Source organism: Pongo pygmaeus, chromosome 2 (assembly GCF_028885625.2).
Source record: "Pongo pygmaeus isolate AG05252 chromosome 2, NHGRI_mPonPyg2-v2.0_pri, whole genome shotgun sequence".
Taxonomy (NCBI): domain Eukaryota; kingdom Metazoa; phylum Chordata; class Mammalia; order Primates; family Hominidae; genus Pongo; species Pongo pygmaeus.
Genome location: NC_085930.1, coordinates 58,388,023 through 58,405,396, shown reverse-complemented (window position 1 = coordinate 58,405,396; position 17,374 = coordinate 58,388,023). Strand labels below are relative to the sequence as shown.

General features: G+C 39.2%; 1 protein-coding gene across 1 annotated transcript in view; it reads left to right on the top strand.

Moving 5' to 3' along the window:
* The window catches only part of OSBPL11 (oxysterol binding protein like 11), a 67,158-nt gene that overhangs the window by 24,876 nt on the left and 24,908 nt on the right, over nucleotides 1-17,374 (top strand). Inside the window, exons 6-8 of the mRNA XM_054480756.2 lie at nucleotides 3,189-3,390; nucleotides 7,077-7,222; nucleotides 10,405-10,545. Coding sequence (XP_054336731.1) covers nucleotides 3,189-3,390; nucleotides 7,077-7,222; nucleotides 10,405-10,545 — 489 coding nt within the window. The remainder of the gene's footprint in view (nucleotides 1-3,188; nucleotides 3,391-7,076; nucleotides 7,223-10,404; nucleotides 10,546-17,374) is intronic.

Below are 17,374 nucleotides of genomic sequence, written 5' to 3'. Positions count from 1 at the left end.
CACATGGCTGGGGAGGCCTCACAGTCATGGCGGAAGTCAAGGAGGAGCAAGTCACGTCTTACATGGATGGCAGCAGGCAAAGAGACAGAACTTGTGCAGGGGAACTCCTCTTTATAAAACCATCAGATCTCATGAGACTTATTCACTATCATGAGAACAGCATGAGAAAGACCTTCCCCCATGATTCGGTTACCTCCCACTGGGTCTCTCCCACAACACACAGAAATTCAAGATGAGATTTGGGTGGGGACGCAGCCAAACCATATCATATATGTACTTTGTTTTTAAGAGACAGTGTCTCATTGTTGCCAGGCTGGAGTGCATAGCTCACTGCAGCCTCGAACTCTTGAGCTCGAGTAGTCCTCCCACCTCAGCCTCCCAAGTAGCTGGGATTAGAGACACACACCACCACACACAGCTTATTTTTACTTTTTTTCTTTTTTCTTTTTTTTTGCTAGAGATAGGGTCTTGCTATGTTCTCCAAGATGGTCTTGAACTCCTGGCCTCAAGTGACCCTCCCACCCTGGCCTCCCAAAGATACAATTATTTTTTTTTAATTTTATTTTTTCTAGCAAAGAACATTACTTTCTTTGACCACTTCTAACACCATTACTAGCAGGTGGCTCTTTTGGGCCTTCTACACAAAGAAACATACTATTTTCTCTTTCAAGTGTTTTTATATTGTGACTTCTGATTATGCTGTGAATGTCTTAAGATTCTTTTTCCTTTGTTAAACTTTTATTGGCTTATAACATACTATAGATAAGTACACAAATTATAAGTGTGCCTCTTGTAATTTCTGCAGAACCACCTCCTGGATCAAGAAGTTAAATGTTACGAGCACCCTAGGGCCACTTCTATGCCCCTTATCACAACACCCTTCCTCACTATCCTGACTTCTAACACCATAGATTTATTTTGCCTAGTTTTGATACTTCTAAAACTGGAATCATATAGTATGTACTCGTTCGGGTATGGCTGCTTTTCAGTTCACTGTATGTGTTTGAGATTTACTTAGGATGTTGGGTGTAACTGTTCCTTTTCATTGCTATATAATATTAACTGTATGCTTATGCTATAATATTTTTTATCCATTCTGGTGTTGATGGACATGAGTTGCTGAACATATGCATGTATATATCTCTTGGTTAGGTTGCTAAGAGTGTAATTTTTGGATCATAAATTATATTTACTTATGTCTAGTAGATATTGCCACACTGTATTTCAGAGTGGTTCTACCTGTTTATAAGTTTGGATTAGTGGGAGTTGGTTCCTAAATTTGTATACAAAAACATTTATACACACACAAAGCACACTATATATGCATGTATAAATGTGTATATATTAATAGATACCATCATACCTACATACAGTTCATCCTCTTATGAAACATTTTTTTCTGGGATGGGTAAATGTTTGATCCTTAACTGTGGTACATGTTTTCAGGGACTATTCCATATATGACACTGATTTGCTTAGTAGGATCATTTTGTACGCCTCTTTCACTTGCCCCCGATGAGCCGTATTAAAAATCACCTGGGCTGGGCCCAGTGGCTCACGCCTGTAATCCCAGCACTTTGGGAGGCCACAGTGGGTGGATTGCTTGAGCCCAGGAGTTTGAGACCAGCATGGGCATCATGGCAAAACCCTGTCTCTACAAAGAAAAATACAAAAAATTAGCCAGGCGTGGTGGCACATACCTGTAGTTCCAGCTACCTGGGAGGCTGAGGTGAGAACCTCAGAGCCTGGGAAGTCAAGGCTACAGTGAGCCATGATTGCAACACTGCATTCCAGCATAGGTGACAGAGTGAGACCCTATCTCAAAAAAAGAAAAAAATAATCACCTGGAACAGAGCCTCTGAAAGCTAAAAGAGTCTGTCCACTATATAGAGTTTCTATGTGAATTAAACTAGTATCCAAAGGATGGCCCATTAGAGAACCTTCCACGCATACCTGAAAGTCATTAAGCATCATAAATTCAGTTTTCCTCTAAAAAAATTGGCTTGCTCATCAATCATTGTTCCATTGGTTCTGTTAGGAAAGCTGGACAATGCTCCTAATAAAAGCAGAGTGTATTAAAATCTTTGAAACTTGAAAAGCTTGCATCCAGTACTTGGTCCAAAATTAGCATAACAGGACCAGAAAGGTTGGTTAGGAAAGAGGAAGCAGGAAACGCATTATGCACTCATAGTAGGTTCAAATTGAGCCTGACTAAAGGTATGAGAAGTAAGTGGTTGAGAGCCCAGACTGGAACTTAATTTAACTTTGGAATGAAGTATTTGATTCTCCTGTTAAGGATCTTCTAGAATCTTTCTGATAACTTGATGGCTTAATATTCCCTTTTTTTTTTTTTTTGAGACATAGTCTCACTCTATCGCCCAGGCTGGAATGCAGTGGCACGATCTTGGCTCACTGCAAGCTCCGTCTCCCAGGTTCACACCATTCTCCTGCCTCAGCCTCCCAAGTAGGTGAGACTACAAGTGCCTGCCACCATGCCTGGCTTATTTTTTGTATTTTTTAGTAGAGACAGGGTTTCACCGTGTTAGCCAGGATGGTCTCGATCTCCTGACTTCATGATCTGCCCGCCTCGGCCTCCCAAAGTGCTGGGATTACTCTTAATAAAAAGTGCCAGGTCTTTTAAGTTTTGTTGCTTCCAAAGAAAAATTGCAGCTGCCTTAGATAACAATCTTTTGCCCAATTGATAAGCACCATTAAATGTTCATTAAATGAAAATAGCCAAACTTTTAAAAAGCCTAATATGGCCTAATATGTCTTTTTTTTTTTTTTTTCTAGACGGGGTTTTACTCTTTCGCCCAGGCTGCAGTTCAGTGGTGTGATCATGGCTCACTGCAGCCTCAACCTCCTGGGCTCAAGTGATCCTCCCACTTGAGCCTCCCAAGTAGCTGGGACTACAGGCATGTGCCACCATGCCTGACTAATTTTTAAAATTTTATGTAGAGATGGGGTCTTGCTATGTTGCCTAGGCTGGTCTTGAACTCCTGGGCTCAAGTTATCTTCCCACCTCAGCCTCCCAAAATGCCGGGATTATAGGTGTGAGCCACCATGCCTGGCCTAGTAGGTCTTTAAAAATGGCTTAGAAGCTGAATCTGGTAATTAAAATGGCAACTGTATGTATACATGTTTTACAGAAATCATGAGTAGGACCCACAGAATTGTTTTTTCCTTAGATGATGTCTCATGCTGAAGGACAACAAAGAGACTTAATTAGACGAATTGAATGCCTTCCTACTTCTGGCCATCTTAGTTCCTTGGACCAGGATCTCTTAATGCTCAAAGCTACTTCCATGGCAACTATGAACTGCTTACATGACTGCTTTCATATTCTCCAGTTACAGCACGCATCACATCAGAAGGGCTCATTGCCTTCAGGTAAGTTGTTGATTAAAGGTAGGGCTTCACAATGAAGGCCAACACATGGAAAGGACTGCATTTATTGTAATTCTAATTTCAGAAAATCTTAATTTAAAAAAAGGAAAAGAAAACCAGAGCCTGTTGGTTTTTAATTATCATGCTGATGTTATACAAATTCTTAATGCTTGTGTCCTTTTTTTGAATCTAAAATGATTTTAGGACTAATGTCTAATATCACTGAACATTCCTGAAGAGACCTCAAGCTCAACATGTCAAAAACTGAACTCAAAATGTGCATCTCCTATATTTCTGTTAAAATTGGTGGCCCACTATCCATCTGTTCATCCAGTTGACCAAAGTAGAAACCTGGGCATTATTTTTTGAGTTTTGGCTTAGTCCACTGTCATTATTTTCAAGTATATAAAAGTCTATCAGTCACTTTTCATTTTGAAAAATAATGTGTAGCTAGGCGAGGGGCTCATGCCTGTAATCTCAGCTACTTGGGAGGCTGAGGCAGGAAGATCCCGAGCCCAGGAGTCCAAGGCTGCAGTAAGCTGTGATCCCACCACTGCACTCCAGCCTGGGTGACAGAATGAGACCCCATTAAAAAAAAAAAAAAAATATATATATATATATATATATATGTCCACTATTTGAGAACACCTATTTGTTGAAATTAATTGTGCTAGGGAAATGTTATTGCACGGGACTACAAAAAAATGAGTCTTTCTATAAATAAGATGCTCATCACATTGTATGAGCAATAACTTAATAATGCTAGTGATGACTTAATACCTTACATCTTAATACCTTACATCTCATTGTATTAAGATGTAACTTAATACCTTACATCTCATTGTTCTCTTATTTAACTAATTCACCTTACTCATAAAAGAAAGATATTTTAGAAAGGTAGAGTCTCTGCTCAGGAGACAGTTTCCCTTACTCAGATGGATATAGGATGGACCTCATCCTCACGTGTGCCTAAATTCAAGAATTCCAGCCAACAAACTGTTTTTAATGGCAATTGTAGATGTAGGTTAGGGCAATATTGAGAGAGGCCAATCAGTTATGTATGTTCCTCTTAAAACATTCATAGTCCACTTAGGGAAGAAATATGTAAATAGTAAGTATAAAATAATATGTAGGGGCCAGGCGCGGTGGCTCACACCTGTAATCTCAGCACTTTGGGCAGCCGAGGCAGGTGGATCACCTAAGGTCAGGAGTTCGAGACCAGCCTGGCCAACATGGTGAAACCCCGTCTCTACTAAAAATACAAAAATTAGCTGGGCGTGGTGGCAGGTGCCTGTAATCCCAGCTACTCGGGAAGCTAAGGCAGGAGAATCGCTTGAACCCGGGAGGCGGAGGGTGCAGTGAGCCGAGATCATGCCACTGCGCTCCAGCCTGGGTGACAAGAGTGAGACTCCATCTCAAAAATAATAATAATAACATGTAGGGCACTACTACCAAAAGGAACAAACTGTGGGAGAATAGCTGAATGGCTGAAGAAAAAAAAAAGATAACGCATAGGGTGCTGCTACCAAAAGGAACAAACTGTGGGAGAATAGCTGAATGGCTGGTAGAAAGAGTTCTGAGAAAGGCACAGAGAAGCTGCAAAGACCGATTAGTTTAGGAGTGAGAGATAGAGGAAAGGGCATTCATAGTTTAGGAGTGAGAGGTAGAGGAAAGGGCATTCATAGTTTAGGAGTGAGAGGTAGAGGAAAGGGCATTCCAAAGTGATAGAAGAGTCTAAATTGTGAGTTGTGAATGTGAATTCATGACTTGTAGGAATTGTAAGTAGTTCAATATAAATTTTCTCTTCTTACAAAGCAACATACTCGTTATAGAAAATACTGTAGAGTCAAAAGAAGAAACAAAAAGTATGCATTGTCCTACCAACCAGAAACCACCACTGTTGATATATTAGTATACTCCCCATCCCAGGTTTTCTCTTTTTTCTTCTTAGTTTTTGTTTCTTTTGCCCTGTTGTTATTGGAAAACATATGTTTGTATCTTTTTTCACTTTATATCAAAAATGTTTTCCAATCATATGCTATTGATAAATTTGCTTAGTATTTATATTCCTTTGAGGAGACAAATGTATTTTGGTTTACTTAACTATATCCCTGTGTTGAACATTGGATGAGTTAGGCTTAGCTATGAAATTTGAGTTAATTCTAGTGTTGTTAATCATAATTCTTAGTCAGATGAAACAGTTTGTTTCCAGTCTATACTACTTAATTATTTGCTTATTTTTAAGACAATATATTATATATATATATATATATATTTTTTTTTTTTTTTTTTTTCTCACTCTGTTGCCCAGGCCGGAGTGCAGTGGCACCATCACGGCTCACTGCAGCTCAACCTCCCAGGCTCATGCTATTCTCCTGCTTTAGCCCACCGAGTAGCTAGGACTACAGGCACATGCCACCATGGCTGGCTAATTCCTTTTAGTTTTTGTAGAGATGGAGTCTGTCCGTGTTGCCCAGGCTTACTTAATTTTTTAAAAGTATGTCAAGTAACACAGTGCTAGATATTAGATGCTCAATAAATACTTGATTAATTAAATACTAAATTTCATTTGTGGCCCGGCATGGTAGCTCACGCCTGTAATCCCAGCACTTTGGGATGCTGAGGCAGGCAGATCACCTGAGGTCAGGAGTTCAAGACCAGTGTGGCCAACATGGTGAAACTCCGTCTCTACTAAAAATACAAAAATTAGCCAGGCGTGGTGGTGAGCACCTGTAGTCCCAGCTACCCGGGAGGCTGAGGCAGGAGAATCACTTGAACCTAGGAGGTGGAGGTTGCAGTGAGCTGATATCGCACCACTGCACTCCAGCATGGGCCATAGAGCGAGACTCTGTCTCAAAAAAAAAAAAAAAAAAAAAAGGATAATACATTTCCTACTCCTACATTTCTGCTGCAGTAGTCTGAGCGTCCCTTATTATAGCACTCTATCACCAAGCTTCTGTGAAACCTAGATCAGCCACTGAAATCAAATGGAACATTTTCCATTATTGATTAGGCATAGAATCCACTTTGTTAAACTAGTTGAGGGTAACAAGAGACATTTGAATCATTAACCGAGAAGATGACAGGTCTCCAAATGTGACCACTGTCTTCACTGGGTCAGTTATTATTTATTCAGTAGAAGAGTCTTTCAGTTTAAGTTGTATGGGGCTTTTTAAAAATGATTTCAAAAAAGGACATGTATTTGCAATTCTTAAATTAGATCCGGGGGATTATTTTGGTTGGTTAGACAATTGTTGCTGAGAGTAAGACTCAATCCCAAACTGAAACAAATCTTACTGTTTCACAGTCCCAGACTCCTCCTGTAGCTGTGCCTCTCTAAAGCCTAATTGCATACTTCTTAATCAGTAGAGGGACAAAGACAGCAAATCAACTGTTAGGTTGGGAATATACTTCGTGATTCACAGACTTGTCCAAGAAGTAAATTCAGTCCTATTCAGGGTTGATTTCTTTTAAATAGTATCTGATATCAAGTTGCAAGTTGCTCTGTTGTAAAATACCCAATCATGGTGCTCATGCTAATGAGATATAAGTGGCTGTCTTGCAGGGTCTCTTAACAGGTTTAATTGCTTTAGGCTTGTAGGCTCAAAACGAAATTGTTAAAATCCACATCTGCCGAACTTTCTAGATTATGAGCAAGTTTCAGCGAAAGTTTTCTCTTACTCCATCAGGAACGACAATCGAGTGGTTAGAACCAAAGATATCTTTATCAAACCACTATAAAAATGGAGCTGACCAGCCCTTTTCAACTGAGCAGAGTAAGCCGGTAGCAGTCCCAGAAGAGCAGCCTGTTGCAGAATCTGAACTATTAGCAAGGGTAAGGTAATATAAGAATATGATTTTGATGTGCAAAATTAGGTATCACTGAAAAAGAGTCAGTTTGCTTTTCATTGCCGGGGCATGCACATCAACTTAACACCTGAGCAACACTCTTGATTCTAAAACGTTTTAAACTGCATTGTTTTTGAAGAGGTCTCTTATATTGTTGAATTTTCCAGGTTAAATTATATGCCCTTTTAACTTTTAGTTTACTTTTGCTTGATAAAAATATATTTAAAAAATTGAAATTTATGTTTTTCTTTTTCTAGAAAACAACTTATCTAATGAGATTTGCACAATGTTTATCTCTTATGTTTCTTATTATCTTAACATTATTTATTATTAAGTTTATAATCTTAAAAGTTAAGTCTTTTTCATAGTAAGCACTTTACCAAGCCAGTTGTTTCAAGTATTACCCTACTTAAAATAGCACATAATCTTAGGGTTTATATTTTTATAAGCTATTATTCATTTCACATTTCTTAGAAGCTGAAGAGTGTTTGATTCTATTCATAATCTACCACTGTAACAAATCATATTGATTTTTTTGCCTTTTGTGTTCACATCTGTTATTTTAAGCTATTTTTACTTGATAAGCATTTTCCTATGTTGTACTTGTCTGTATAATTAAAGGTTGAAATAGTCTATTGAGTTAATGTCCCTATTGTTGAATATCTAGATTGTTTGGAGGGTTTTTTTTTTAATTATAAATAACACTTTATTATCTTGTTTCCAACTTTTTCTCCTTTTTTTTTTTTTTTTTTTTTTTTTTTTGAGACGGAGTTTTGCTCTTATTGCCCAGGCTGGAGTGCAATGGCACAATCTCAGCTCACCGCAACCTCCGCCTCCGGGGTTCAAGTGATTCTCCTGCCTCAACCTCCCTAGTAGCTGGGATTACAGGCATGCGCCACCATGCCCGGCTAATTTTGTATTGTTAGTAGAGATGGGGTTTCTCCATGTTGGCCGGGCTGGTCTCGAACTCTGGACCTCAGGTGATCTGCCCGCCTCGGCCTCCCAAAGTGCTGGGATTACAGGTGTGAGCCACCACACCCGGCCTTCTCCTATTTTTTTTTTTAGGTTATCTCTTTAAGTTATATTACCAAGTAGCATTACTGAGTCAAGAGTAATGCATAGTTTATGGTACTTTATATATTCGTAAATTACTTCTTTAAAGAAATATATGGCACAGGGACTTCCAAAGTTGGCAAAAGTTTTGGCTTGATAAGACAGGCATTGCAGGCAAGCGTTGGCAGGGGAGAAGAAAAAACAATAATGTATAAAATGCTTTTTTCTCTATAGCTGTTTGACTAGCTCATTTGTAGAATCAGCAGTTAGTAAGTATTTATTAAGCTTAGTATATGGCAAGTACAATGCTAAGAATTAGAGGAGAAGCAAAAATTAGAAGATACAGATTTTTCACTGAAGAGACTTATAATCTGCTTGGAGTCACAACATATACACTAAAATGATAAGATGATAATATAAAGCAATATATTTTTTTCTTAATTGATACCACGTAGGCTATTGGGATAGGGGCATTCAGAGAAAGGAAGAAGACATATTGAGTCGGGTACATGAGAAATGCTTTGGGGAGAAAGTAGGATTGGAATTGGGCTTTGAAAGGAGACAGGATTTGAAGGGAGGAGGAAGAGAATGGGAATCTCAAGATGAAGGACTAACACTAGCAAGGATCCTAAGGCATGTGCGTTTATTGAAGAGAAAGCTTGCCTGGTAATTTTGAACCCAGGATATGCTATTCACTAACATGTGGACCAATTAATTAACCACTCTTAGCTTCAACTTCCTCATCGGTAAGGTAGGGATAATACTACCTTGTAAGATGCTTATGAGGATAAAATGAATTTAGTAGAACACCTGGTTTATGGGAAATGATCACAGTATTTTTGGATTTTACAACTCTGAATGGCACTATTCATGTTGTACTCTGTGGAATGAAGATTCCAGGAGCACTGCTCCATAGAATGCAGTGTAAATTGTGCCTCCAAATAACATCAAAATAATGCAGAAGGGTTTAGTCTTAATGACAATAGCGTCATGATCATGGGGAAGAATGTACTATGTTTAAGAAAATTGGTACATGATACGACTTGAATAAAATGTGAATAGAAGGATATGGAAGTAGACATGAAGGCAAATGAATAGATTATGTGCATTTCAAATGAAAAATCAATTGGATTTGTGACTGACTGGATATAGAGTTGGATCAAGTCAAGTCCCAAGTTTTTGACCCTAAATGGTTAGATAAAATTGTATTGTCTTTCACAAAGGAAAATTAGGAAGAAAGAGTCTTTTGAGAAAAAAGGTTTAGTATAATTATAAACATGTAAATTTTACATGAGAGGAGGTTATGTGATTATAAATGTGTATAAAAAACAATTAAGGGGCCGGGTGTGGTGGCTCATGCCTATAATCCCAGCACTTTGGGAGGCCAAGGCAGGTGGATCACTTGAAGTCAGGAATTTGAGACCAGCCTGGCCAACATGGCGAAACCTCATCTCTACTAAAAGCACAAAAATTAGCCAGGTGTGGTGGTGTGTGCCTGTAATCCCAGCTACTTGGGAGGGTGAGGCAGGAGAATCGCTTGAACCCAGGAGGTGGAGGTTGTAGTGAGCTAACACCACTGCACTCCAGCCCAGGCAATAGAGCAAGACCCTGTTTCAAAAAGAAAAAAGCAATTAAGGGACCGGGCATGGTGGTGGGCACCTGTAATCCCAGCACTTTGAGAGGCCAAGGCGGGTGGATCACTCGAGGTCAGGAGCTTGAGACCAGCCTGGCCAACATGGTGAAACTCCATCTCCACTAAAAATACAAAAATGAGCTGGATGCAGTGGTGCACGCCTGTAATCCCAGCGACTCTGGAGGCTGAAGGAGACATTCTTCACTCTTTTTGAAAAATTATATTTTCCCCCAAAAAAGAAAAATAGTTCCTATGTGATATATATGGCAAAACTGCAATATGTCAATATCAGCAATAATGGGGCTCTCTGAAGGAAATTTATACCATGGCCAAATAGTTATATTTCTGAAAGATTTTTGCCCATACTCAGATTCACTTAGGTCAAATACAAATGTCTTCAAGTCTGATATTTATTCTTTTGTTCTCAATGGATATGAATAGGTAGTTAAAATACTAAGACTTTTGCTTTGTTTTCCATCAAGGAGCCTGAAGAAATAAATGCAGATGATGAGATAGAGGATACATGTGACCACAAAGAGGATGACCTGGGAGCCGTAGAAGAACAACGTAGTGTCATCCTACATCTCTTGTCACAGCTTAAGCTGGGCATGGATTTAACGAGAGTAAGTAATGGCATAAGCTGGCTATGGAGATTGTTAAGGGCTGTACCAGTAATTGTTCATGTTTATGTCAGTACTTTTTATTTATTTACTTTTTAAATTTAAATTTAAAATTTTTTTTTGAGATGGAGTTTTGCTCTTGTTGCCCAGGCTGGAGTGCAATGGTGCGATCTCAGCTCACTGCAACCTCTACTTCCCGGGTTCAAGCGATTCTCTTGCCTCAGCCTCCTGGGTAGCTGGGATTACAGGCGCCCACCACCAAGCCCAGCTAATTTTTTGTATTTTTGGTAGAGATGGGGTTTCACCATGTTGGCCAGACGGGTCTCGAGCTCCTGACCTCATGATCCTCCCACCTCGGCCTCCCAAAGAGCTGGGATTACAGGCGTGAGCCACTGCACCTGGCTGGTCTTTTTATTTTTTGTGATTTTTATTTTTTATGATTTTTTTTTTAGTCTCCTGATCAGCATTTTTTATTTTCATAAAAAACGGCTTTCTTGGCCAGGCACAGTGGCTCATGCCTGTAGTCAAGCTGGCTTTGAACTCCTGATCTCAAATGATCCACTCTCCTCGGGAGGCCGAGGTGAAGTCTGTCTCAGGAGGCTGAGACAGGTGGATCAATTGAGGTCAGAAGTTCAAGACCAATGTGGTGAAACCCCAACTCAGGAGGCTGAGGCGGGCAGATCACTTTAGGTCAGGAGTTCAAGACCAGCCTGGCCAACATGGCAAAACCCCGTCTCAGGAGATGGCCGAGGTGGGCGGATCACTTGAGCTCAGGAGTTTGGGACCAGCCTGGCCAATGTGGTGAAACCCTGTCTCTACACTAAAAATTAGCCGGGCATGGTGGCCTGTAGTCCAGCTACTTGGGAAGCTGAGGTGGGAGGATCACTTGATCCTGGGTGGTAGAGGTTGCAGTGAGCTGAGATTGTGCCACTGCGCTCCAGTTTGGGCAACAGAGCGAGACTCCATCACTAAAAAAAAAAGGCTTTCTGGCTTTCTTGTGCAGCAGGAAGTTGTCTGGCAAGTAATACCAATTGTCTTTGAGTTTCAGAACAAAATCAAAGGAGTCCATTGGTATACTATACTGGAAAATGTAAAGAAAAGTATGTAATCCTACAAAACTATGAAAGGCATTGACACTTCCACTTACTTCCCACATGCGGATCATACATTTGGGATATTATCTATAACAGGAGTCTGCAGACTTTTTCTGTAAAGGGCCAGATAGTAAATATTTGCAGCTATGTGGACATAGGTCTCTGTTGTTAGCTATTCAACTCTGCCTTTGTAGTATGAAAGCAGCCATAGACAGTATACTGGATTGGGCATGGCTGTATTCCAACAAAACTTCATTTACTAAAACAGGAGGCCAGATTTAACCCAAAGACTACAGTTTGCAGATTCCTGGCCAAAAGCTTTGCTTCTTTAAGTGTGATCTGAAGACCAGTAGCATCACCATCACCTGGAAACTTGTTAGGAATGCAGAATCTCAGGCCCCAGTCCCAGACTTAGTGGACCAGAATCTGCATTTTAATAAGATCCCTGATGATTCATATATACATTAAAGTTTGAGAAGCACTAATCTATAGTTTTTAATTTTAGGCCAGTTTTCTCTGTTCCCAGTTTAACTAGTGTTCCTTAATTTGTCTTAACAATTAATCCATGACATTGATTTAAAAAGCCAATCAAGTTCAAAACCTATATATGTCAAATATTTATTACTGTAGGATTATTTACTTTGAATTACTGATGAAACAATTTTGCATTAGTATGGAATTTCAAAATTGACTTTAGGAGGTAGATGTCAATTGGAGATTTTTTTGATGCCATTGAAGGTAGATTTAAAACATTGTTTCTGGTGGGAATTGAACAATGAGAACACATGGACACAGGAAGGGGAACATCACACTCTGGGGACTGTTGTGGGGTGGGGGGAGGGGGGAGGGATAGCTTTAGGAGATATACCTAATGCTAAATGATGAGTTAATGGGTGCAGCACACCAGCATGGCACATGTATACATATGTAACTAACCTGCACATTGTGCACATGTACCCTAAAACTTAAAGTATAATAATAATAAAATAAAATAAAATAAAAAAAAACATTGTTTCCAACGAACTGTTCATCTGAAAATATAACTTAAATAGAAAGCATAAGAAGCAGACATTTTAGGAATTAATAAAGAAACCCATAAAGCTTTCATTATTTATATAGCTTCAGTATTTCAACTGGGAATCATTTCTGTTCTAGAAATATTTTCGTATTAATGGTTCAGAAAAGACCTCATAGTTGTGAAATTGGTTAAAACTGAATAGTCTTCTGAAGGAGTTGTTTGGTATTAGTTAGCATGGTGTTTGCAGTCCCTGAGTAGATTTGCATTTCTAAGGCATAAGAACAGCATTGAGGTTTATGAGGCATAAGAGCATTTGAAAAAAGTGTGGTGTGATAGTAATCCACATGGTAGAAGTTCTCTCATGGCATGAATAACTGCATATACTATACTTTCTCCACATTTGTACCTTGTTGATTAAAAAGTTGTATGTGGCTGGGTGTGGTGGCTCATGCCTGTAATCTCAGCACTTTAGGAGACCAAGGCAGGTGGATTACATGAACCCAAGAGTTCGAGACCAGCCTAGCCAACATGGCGAAACCCTGTCTGTACCAAAAAATACAAAAATTAGCCGGGCATGGTGGTGCACGACTGCAATCCCAGCTACCATGTGGCTGAGATACAAGAGTTGCTTGAACCTGGGAAGTGGAGGTTGCAGTGAGCCAAGATTGTGCCACTGCTAGCCTGGTCAACAGAGCGAGACCCTGTCTCAAAAAAAAAAAAAAAAAAAAAAAAGAAAGAAAGTTGTATGTGTTACACATATATTACATTAATATTAACCAACCACAAATTAAGAACATCTATACAACATTTAATGGAATGATACTTTTCAGGCAATATTAAAGAGCCTGGTGGCTGGGCGCCGTGGCTCACGCCTGTAATTCCAACACTTTGGGAAGCTGAGGCAGGTGGATCACTTGAAGTCAGGAGTTGGAGACCAGCCTGGCCAACATGGTGAAACCCCGTCTCTACTAAAAACAAAGAAATTAGCCGAGCATGGTGGTGCACGCCTGTAATCTCAGCTGCTCGGGAGGTTGAGGCAGGAGAACCACTTGAACCCAGGAGGCGGAGGTTACAGTAAGCTGAGGTTGCGCCACTGCACTCTAGCCTGGGCGACAGAGCTACATTCTGTCTCAAAAAAATAAACAAATAAATAAAAATAAAGAGCCTGGTGACTAAACTGCAGTTACAGCTACCTCTTATCTAACAATAACACTTAATTAACAAATATTTACTGGGCCCATGTTATATTCCAGACACTGTGCTAGGTCTTGGGACAGGAACAAATAAGACAACCATGGTCCTAGCCTTCATGTTGTGAATAAGTAATATGCATTTTCCTACTGTTCATTTTGTTTCTTTTTAAATAATATTATGAAATTAGTATAAACACAGAAAATTTTAGAAAACCAAAGAAAGTCTATCGTTTCACTACCCTAACATAACAGAGCTCTCACTTTTATCTTTCTTCACATTGTCATAGTTTATATGGAATTTTGTTTTACTTCCTTTTTTCAGTTAATTTTTGTGTGTATGAAATGTGTTAAACACACAGAAGACTGAATGGAATACATATAAACATTCAAAGAAAAAAGATAAAATGAATACCCATGTATCTACCTCTGACATTAAGTTATAGAACATTGCCTGAACTTGGAATCTCAGAGTTCCCCTCTAATTTATAATCCTCTTCTTTTTCCTCCATAAAACAGTTTGACTTGTGTGTTAATTATCCCTCTAGTTTTTGCTATAGTTTTACTGCTTTTTTGTACTCCATAATGATGTTTAGGAAAAAATGAATAGCTAACATAAGCTTAGCATAAGGAAAGGACCGTCTTGCCATTTGTAGAAAGCAGCTCCCAGAAAAAGACAAGTTAAACATTTGAGTTTCTGGCTTTAGCTTTTTATAAGTTATTGAGAAAGTTTAGAAGAGCCCTTTCTTGTGAAATTATAAGGCAAAGTTGTGAGTCCTGTAAAATATACATCCCAGAGCATTTGGTGTGAGTCAGCTACAGGAGGAATGTGGGCTAGGGGAGTGAGCTGCTCAGTATTTTCAGTTTCAAAGCAAACTGACCTACCTCCAACTCTCAGGAATAGATTGAAGTCAGAAGGCTTCTGTCAGGGAAATGAGCATCTTCAGCCAATCCAGACAGCAGAACGTGGAGAGGAGAGTAAGAACTTCACCAGCAGATAGTCAACACAAGCCAAATACAGATATACTTGGGATCAGTTTCACTAGGCTATTTTATCCTCAGGTTTGAAAAGATGATACAATGGCAGCATGAAGCATGTGAATGACAGTTTTCAGTATGTCTGTCTCTTGAGTCACATCACTCTAATCTGGAACAGGATTTCCTTTAGCTTTCTCTTTGGCTAAATCTGTTTACTGTATCCATTTCTTCTTTCTTCATTGCCTCTCATTTTGTTGGAATATATCCTCCATTAATTTCTCAGAAAGATTTGTAAGAAGCAAATGTGAAAATGTGTGTCTGAAATGTCTGTGTTGCCCTCATGTTTCATTGCTGGTTTAAATAGAATTTGTTACTTGTGGCCAGGTGTGGTGGCTCATGCCTGTAATCCCAGCACTTTGGGAGGCCAAAGCAGGCAGATCACTTGAGGCCAGGAGTTCGAGACCAGCCTGGCCAACATGGCAAAATCCCCTCTACTATAAGTACAAAAATTAGCCAGGCATGGTGGCACATGCCTGTAATCCCAGCCACTCAGGAGGCTGAGGCACAGGAATCACTTGAACCTGCGAGGTGGAGGTTGCAGTGAGCTAAGATCACGCCACTGCACTCCAGCCTGGGTGACACAGCGAGACTCCATCTCAAAAAAAAAAATAATGATAAGAGAGATAATATCTCCGTGCTACAGGGTTCTAATGAAAAGACTGAAGTCATTCTGATTACTGATCTTTTGTTTGTGACTTGTTTTGTATGTTTTTCTCTCCAAAATTGTTTAGAATCTTCTCTTTATCATGTCTTGGTGTTGTAACATTGATGTAGGTTTCTTTTATCCATTGTATCTGGGCACTTGGTGGGCCGTTTCAGTGTGACAACTCATGTTTTTGAGTTCTCTGAAATTTACTTGAATTATTTATTTGATGATTGTATTAAGGTTCCTGGAAGGACAGAAATAATCGGATAGATGTACATATAAAGGGGAGTTTATTAAGGAATATTGACTCACACAGTCACAAGGTAAAGTCCCATAATAGGCCATCTGCAAGCTGAGGAGCAAGGAATCCAGTCCGAGTCCCCAAACCTCAAAAGTAGGGAAGCCAGCAGTGCAGCTTTCAGTCTGTGGTTGAAGGTCCAAGAGTCCAAAAGCGAAGAACTTGGAGTCCGATGTTCAAGGGCAGGAAGCATCCAGCACGGGAGAAACATGTAGGCCAGAAGACTCAAGAAGTCTAGTCCTTCCATGTTCCCCTGCCAGCTTTTATCCTAGCAGCTGATTAGATGGTCCCCACACAGATTGAGGGTAGGTCTGGCTCTCCCAGTCCACTGACTCAAATGTGAATCCCCTTTGGCAACACCCTCACAGACGCACCCAAGAACAGTACTTTGCATCCTTCAATCCAATCAAGTTGACACTCAATATTAACCATCACAATGATTTTTCTTTCTTCTATTTTTTTTTGTTTGTTTGTTTTCTCTGAAATCCTTATTACATGGCCATTGAACTTCCTGGTCTGGTCTTTTATTTTTCTCTCATACTTTTCTTTTTCTCTCTTTGTCTGTCTTCTGTGTTTTATTTCCTCGCCTTTTATCTTTTAACTCTTCTTTTGACTTTTAGTTATTGTTATGTTTTTAAATTTTCTGATTTTTTTAAAAAGCATTCTTGTATGTATATAATATCGTCTTAATTCTCTGAAGATATTATTTTTTATTTTTGTTTTTTCCCCTCCTTTGAGGTTTCTGTTTCCTCCAAATCTATTTCTTTATTTTGTTCTTTATATTCCTAGTTAGAGGTTTTCTCAGAAATCAGTATTTCTTTTCTGCTCACAATTAAGTTTAGGGAAACTAAAATCTGATTTTAAACTTTAACACGTAGGTGGCGCCTATGTTTTTCATTGTCCCATAATCTGGATGGGCCATTTGTTGGGAAACTAAAAATCATTAGGTTTTTTCTCTAGGTTTAGTCAAATTTCCCAGAAGAAAAATTTTTTCATCTCATACTTGGTGAGTCCAAAAGGAGTTAAAAAGGAGAAGAAGGCTGCATGAGAGAGGGTGTTAATAGCTAACGTTTAGTTTATATGGAGTTATTAAATGCCCTTGTTATGTATCACTTGGTATCCACTCTCTTAGAATTCCTTGCTATTCTCCAGTCTAGAGAATAGACCACCTTGTTTATCCAGAGGCTAAACCTCTAGACTTTGAGGTCCAAGAGGGTAGTTACTAACAGTGTGGAGTTGGGGGTTTGAGTTAGGCATCTAATTGCTTTCCATACAGATTTTACTCAGTTATTTTTATTTTATCATTTCTGTGAATCCCCAGATCCAGAGGTACCTAGTGCTATCAGCTCCTGAGCCTTTTTAGGAATCTTTGCATATTGTAACCTACTGCCTAAGTTTCAGCTTTTTAGTTAGGAACTCTCAAAATTTTGTTGTGTTTTGTCTACTTTCCTGGTATCTCTGGGTTTGTCTTTATATGAAGTTAATTTAATTTCAGTGGAATTTTGACAGAAAGTGAAATTAAGATGCATGTGTTCAATTCACCAGCTG